Source organism: Poromitra crassiceps (genome assembly GCF_964638095.1).
Source record: "Poromitra crassiceps genome assembly, chromosome: 7".
NCBI lineage: Eukaryota > Metazoa > Chordata > Actinopteri > Beryciformes > Melamphaidae > Poromitra > Poromitra crassiceps.
The window spans coordinates 43,587,559-43,594,337 of record NC_139628.1 but is presented as its reverse complement, the minus strand read 5'-3'; the positions used below and the strand labels follow the sequence as shown (position 1 = coordinate 43,594,337).

The 6,779-nt window shown below is 43.4% G+C and overlaps 1 protein-coding gene across 3 annotated transcripts in view; it reads right to left on the bottom strand.

The window, feature by feature from the left end:
• Window positions 1-3,729: 3,729 nt before the first annotated feature.
• Window positions 3,730-6,779, bottom strand: part of dock11 (dedicator of cytokinesis 11) — a 74,313-nt gene continuing 71,263 nt past the window's right edge. For all 3 annotated transcript variants that reach the window (XM_083639771.1, XM_083639772.1, XM_083639770.1), the window contains one exon: window positions 3,730-4,526. In XM_083639771.1, the coding sequence (XP_083495897.1) occupies window positions 4,437-4,526 (90 nt within the window). In that variant the 3' untranslated portion in view covers window positions 3,730-4,436. The remainder of the gene's footprint in view (window positions 4,527-6,779) is intronic.

Here is a 6,779-nt window from a genome sequence, read left to right as displayed (position 1 = left end):
GTCTCTATTAAACTCTTGTGGCATGGACTAGTTTGCAGACGTTTTTTTCCTTCATTGACAGTTTCTCTGCTGAAGTGTGAACCTGACCTCTGACCTTCCTAATGGGGGTCTGAAATGAACACCTGGCACAGGTCAAATCTGTCTTTGGCAGATACATCAGGACCACCTTGCACCGTGCACAGGTGTTGTGACAAACTTTGTGTCTCCAGCTCAGCTCAGTTTGCCCTATGATGGGCCGTGGGCATTCCTTTTGATGGCAGCCTTTCTTGCAGATTCCAGATCTCCTCTCCAGTCTCCTCTTGTGTCTCCAAACAAAAGGTATTGCCCTCCTGGTTCACCTTGAACTTAATGCACAGGGAAGAAAATAACAAAATTGCGTCAATTTTGTGCAGATCATTTTATCTTAGTTATCACTAAGCTTTAGAAATGCTGAAGTGTTACCATCGAGTGAATGATCTGCCAGGAACATCTGGTTGTCATTACTCAACAGGAAGATGACTGTCTGTAAGCACAACATAGTGGTCATAAAAAGTGGTATTTTCCCCAAGGCTAAAGCCACCATAGAATGATGGATCCTGTCTGAAATGCATCGGCCCTTTTCACAGCAACTGTCTTGAGGTGGTAAAGCAGGAAGTAAAGCAGCTGTAACCAATAACATGAATGAGGGCCCTGGCACTGGAACATGGAACCATCATTAATGGTATTGGTTACACCTGCTTTACCACCTCAAAGCGGTTGCTGTGAAATGGACATATGCAATGCCTTGATGGTGATTGGGTCACACTCTGCTCTCAAACATCTCCTTGAATATTGTAAGAAAGAGGTCAACATGCTTCATCAGTGTATAAGTTGGTTAGAAAGCTGCAAAGCTATCGAAATGCATTAGCTTAATACAGCACACAGAATCAGAGCTGCTACAGTTGCTAAAAAAAAGCCCTCTGTTTCACCTTTTTGCAAACTTTCTTGTGTGACCCAAGGAACATACATTTATCTAGGATTTATTTATTTATCATTAATTCCTGAAATTTATATGGAGTAAAATTAAAAATAAGTTTGTTTCCTAAGCACTGACTCTACGTGCTGGAGCCTGCAGCTGACCCTTTTCTTAGTGTTGTGTCTCAATGTTATCTGATGAACTAGATCAAACTACACTATCGTATTTTCCTTGGTGTCTGCGAGCAGTGTCCTGACCGGGCTTTGTTCTGCATCTTGGTGTTTGTGTCGAGCGAGGGAGAGAGAGACAAAGAGAGAGAGAGGTTGGAAGAGAGAGAGACCGACTCTTGGGTGTGCTTAAATGAAACATCTAGGCTACCCACTGTGACACCCACACAAATAACAACCACAACAACCTCAATAGCAAGCCAACCTCAATCCATATACTGTACACTCCCAGCAAGCTCCACAAACACAACAGGGGTGGCTTTCACACCGACATCATTTGGTGCAGACTTAACTAGGTAATCTTTTGTTGAGTTCCGATCATTTTGACAGGTGTGAACACGACACGCTGACTTGGGTGCGGGCCAAAAACTTGTAATCGTAATCAATTTTGTGTTTGTTTTTTTTCCTCATAAGAAGCATGGAGCGCTACATTTTCTCCAGTGCAAAATGGCACACCCGCCTGCCACTTTGGGGCAAATAATTTATGGAAACAAAAGTTTACACTGACCTAAATAGAAACATTTTGTCTTCTGTAACGTTGATACTTTCCCCAAGTTATTTGACCCTTCCTTCTATATATATTTGAAGTCTTGAAGTCACACTAGCTCGAGAGAAACCTGATGGGAGTGTCCTAGACTGGCAGATGACAGCAGGAGTCTTCCAACCTAGTCAAGAGAGACTAACAGATCACCAGTGTGTACAAATAATTCCATGGACTGATGTGCTGCAAAACAACTTTTTTCTTTTTTTATTAAAAAATGGCTTTACAAAGTATGTTTGACAAGCAGCTGCACTTCAGTATACAATGCAATAAAAAAATGCAAAAAAAGAAAAAGAAAAAAGAAAACTCATTCCAGGGACAAATTCTCTCTGCTAGGACAGATTTTCGGACGGAACCCGAGCGGTCCAGAATGTTACAAATATAAATACATACATACATACGTACAAACACACATAGAATTCAATTTACAGAATGGCAATAAATTATGTACATCTACTTAATATTATCCATCTATCTGCTTATTTCAGTGTAGCACTTGTGAAATATTGTGGGACGAAAAACAGCCTGTACTGATGTTCTTATTTCTTGAAAAGTGGGACATGTGAACAGGGCACAAAGGCACTGGATCTGAACCCAGAACAGAGGAATTCTTCACTCACTCACTTGGCAAAGTAAAGATAGTCGCAGTGTAGCCCAAACCCGGAGCCATTACTGGCTTTAACGTTTACAGGTCATACGCATTATTTCTTCTAATACAATCCTAGAGGCCAGTGTTAACACTATTACATGTCGCTTTGCCTTCACAACGGAAACGCGTTGCTTTTAAACTAGGCAAACCGCTCACACACCACTGCCCCTTGTCTTTAAATCACGCTGACAACAACAGTTACTTGAACTTGAACTTTTAAAAACGAGCAGCTTCATCACATCGATGTTTTCAAACCCTGTGGCCTGTCTTAAAAAAAACAGACGTCAAAGACCAAAAAACAAACAAACACTGATTTGGATTTGTCATGAGACAAATGTGGGCGGTAACTCAGGCTGCTAATGGGTGACTGTGACTCATTGGTTTTGCCGTGACCGAGCCCGTGGGTCAAAAGCTTTTACGTTTTCAAGGCTTTGTTTTTGTTTTGAACAGGCCCAGTCAAGCTGGGATAGTGCTTCTAACCTGGCACAAGAGCCAAGCAAAACAAAACAAAAACAATGATGAGAAGATGTTACTCTGTGTTAGTCATGTTGGCTTAATAACTAGGAATTAACCTTGGAGTGAATAAGGTGACCTGCATAGTTTTGTAGGGCGGGCAACAGTCCAGAGAGAGAGGGTACGGGAGGGAACCAAACAAACAGAGTGTTAACATCTCCCTGTGACGAAAAACACTCCCAAGTCATTCTTGCAGCTTGTTGCCAAGGCGGAATAAAAGTGCAATGCAAACTAAAATGGCTCAGCGTACACGCTACACCTGACATGCTGACATCGGCTCAGCGTACACGCTACACCTGACATGCTGACATCGGGTCAGCGTACACGCTACACCTGACATGGGGTCAGCGTACACGCTACACCTGACATGCTGACATCGGGTCAGCGTACACGCTACACCTGACATGGGGTCAGCGTACACGCTACACCTGACATGCTGACATCGGGTCAGCGTACACGCTACACCTGACATGGGGTCAGCGTACACGCTACACCTGACATGCTGACATCGGCTCAGCGTACACGCTACACCTGACATGCTGACATCGGCTCAGCGTACACGCTACACCTGACATGCTGACATCGGGTCAGCGTACACGCTACACCTGACATGCTGACATCGGCTCAGCGTACACGCTACACCTGACATGCTGACATCGGCTCAGCGTACACGCTACACCTGACATGCTGACATCGGCTCAGCGTACACGCTACACCTGACATGCTGACATCGGGTCAGCGTACACGCTACACCCGACATGCTGACATCGAGTCAGCATACACGCTAAACCTGACATGCTGACATCGGGTCAGCGTACACGCTACACCTGACATGCTGACATCGGGTCAGCGTACACGCTAAACCTGACATGCTGACATCGGGTCAGCGTACACGCTACACCTGACATGCTGACATCGGGTCAGCGTACACGCTACACCTGACATGCTGACATCGGGTCAGCGTACACGCTACACCTGACATGCTGACATCGAGTCGGGCTGGCTGTGATACATTCCTCAGAGGTGCTGCTACTGCAGTTTGAATACTGTGTCTGTACTGGAAATGTGTTGCAAACGTTCGTCCCCGAGCCTCTACTGTATGTCCGACAGAGAAGCTGAGGGTTATTCGAAAAGCATCTTCTAGGGATGCACCGATCCGACTTTTTCAGTCCTGATGCCGATCGGCCCATAAGGGGTACCGATCCGATACCAGTGTTTAATTAGTAAGCTGTATGCCTCACTGTGTGTAAGGCGACATCAGACTTGACTTAAACATTGCTTTCCTAACTTTGTAAACAAAATGTAACAAATAAATACATAGATATATTATGTACTGGATTGAAAATAATGGTATCCTATACCAGATCGGCCGATTGGCACCGATGCCCGATCCAGTTATTTGAGTCAGTAACAAACCGGTATCCGATATCAGTATCGGTGCATCCCTAGCATCCATCTTCACCCGCAGAGGATTTGGGCTGGGTAGATAAGAAACAGGGAAATCCTTCAAGAGTCTGAACAAGAGGAGGTCCCCAGCTGGCGTGGAGGAAGTGAGAGAGTGAGTGAGAGAGGTCAGCCCAGGTCGCTGGACGTCCCGCTGATTGCCCGGAACACGTTGAGGGAGTTCTGCAGCAGCGAACGCATCATATCCTCCTGGTAGATCTGGGGTTACAGCAGAGAACACAGGCAGGGTGAGTGTTACACACGCACAGACACACACACGCACAGACACACACACGCACACACACACACATACACACACACACACACACACACACACACACACATGGGCTGATGGGGTGGAATGGACACACCAGATGCATTTCAAAGTTGATGTATGTCGCTTGAATATCAGTGAGATAATTAATTTCAAAGTGCCAAGCAAATGACTGTTGCTGATAAGATGGGATACATAGGAACGGGTTATGACAGTGTTCATGGTTTAATAGTGATGGTCTATTTCCTCATGACAAGCACGAATAAAGTGCATCTATGTAAGAATTTGACACGCAAACAACATACATTCAGCCTGTCACATGACATGACAAACATATCGATAAACAACATAATGAAACTTTAAGCGGTCGCAAAGGCAACGGGATTAAAAGTGGAAAAAAGAAAAATCGCATGTATGAATTTAAAGTAGACAATGAAAACAGCAGAAACAATGGTAGAGGAATAGCACAAATCATAAAGACAACGCAAGCAATAAAACAGACTATAAACAACTGTGGGGGTTACTAGTGTGTAAACAATGCTGCCGACCACAAACAAAAGGTTTATGTGTAGGTGCGAAGCTAGGAAGATGTTTCTGGCGTCGTTAAAGGAACACTCCGCCCATTTTCCACAAGCTTTGTATCATTAGAACATCAGTAGTATATCAGAAAACTGCAAACGGTTTTGAAGTCTGTCATTTAATTTGACAGTTATTGAGTGTTAAAGTGTGGACCAGTGACATCACTGGTCCACACTAACTCAAATTAATAACTAATTAACTCAAATCAACTCTCAATAACTGTCAAACTAGATGAATGATGAATAGTTTGACAGTTATTGAGAGTTGATTTGAGTTAATGAGTTATTAATTTGAGTTAGTGTGGACCAGTGACACACTTTAACACTCAATAACTGTCAAATTAAATGACAGACTTCAAAACCGTTTACAGTTTTCTGATATACTACTGATGTTCTAATGATACAAAGCTGGTTGAAAATGGGCGGAGTGTTCCTTTAAGCACTGCCTGCCATTCTGCCATCATGATCCTCTCCGCTGACTTCTGAGGAAGGATGCCCTGGCACCCTGCCTTGCCGTCTTTCACCTCGACATTGTGTCCTCTTACTAACTACAATGCCTGCACATGCACGTGCATGACCTGTATGAGTCCGAGGAAAGAATACTCTGCACTGCTCACAACTGATTTCATGAAGCTCCTTCTAGTAGAACCTCCTCCTTTGGATCCCTCCACCTGCTGTTTATGGTTATATTTATACCTGATGTCAACAAACTTCATGTGGAGCGATGTGTGTATACACACAGTAGTCGAATGTTTGGACCTTTGAACCGAGGAACGATCGGCCAAACTTGGCAGCCGGCCGGAGGGAAAAGGAAATGGATCTTGCCGTTCAGTTATTTAACAGTCCTTGTAAACTTTGTTCTAGTGGCTCAAGAGATCATACTTGTTGTTTTAATTGTGTATTAAATTAGTAATCCGTCAGATTTGCTCATTGTTGTGGTGTTTGTGCACTGCATTTCCCAGAAATCACCTGTCATTCAAACAGGTGTGACATCATTTTCCTTGGATTTCCTGCTGGTGAAGATCGAGTTTCTCTTCTCTGTTGTGTCTGTTCAGACATGGTGGCTGGCTATCACTGCTCATGCTAACTACCCAGCTCTGCTTCCATTTATTCCAAACAAAGAGGAAACGTCAAACGCATCACTTCCTGTTCACCTTTGTCGAATAATAAATGATCCTAATTGTGAGACAGGTGATGGGTGTTTGCAATAAGACTTCATATTTATAGGCTTTACACTCTTGTTTGACTTGATGATTTGCACATGATTTTAGAACAAGACACAATATAATGGACAAGTTCAATTCAGAAGTGTTATATTTATCAGGGCAATAAATTGTCTCTAATAGACAAAAGTGAAACATTTGGTGATGTTTGTTTTGCAAGAGCATAGACGTTACATTGTGTCTGGATTCAGCCGTGCCAAAGTGGCATTCATCCATTCAGTTTTGGAAGACAGACAGATCAGGGGAGGCAGCCAAATAAGGTAAACAGCGAACGAATAAAAAATGTGTTATTCGTTCAATTCATTCAAACCTCTATTTATACTTGAAGAATCATTGAGGCTGCCCTCATTTACAATGATGTTGAGTTCTAACAACTTGTCACCACTAAGGCTTGTTA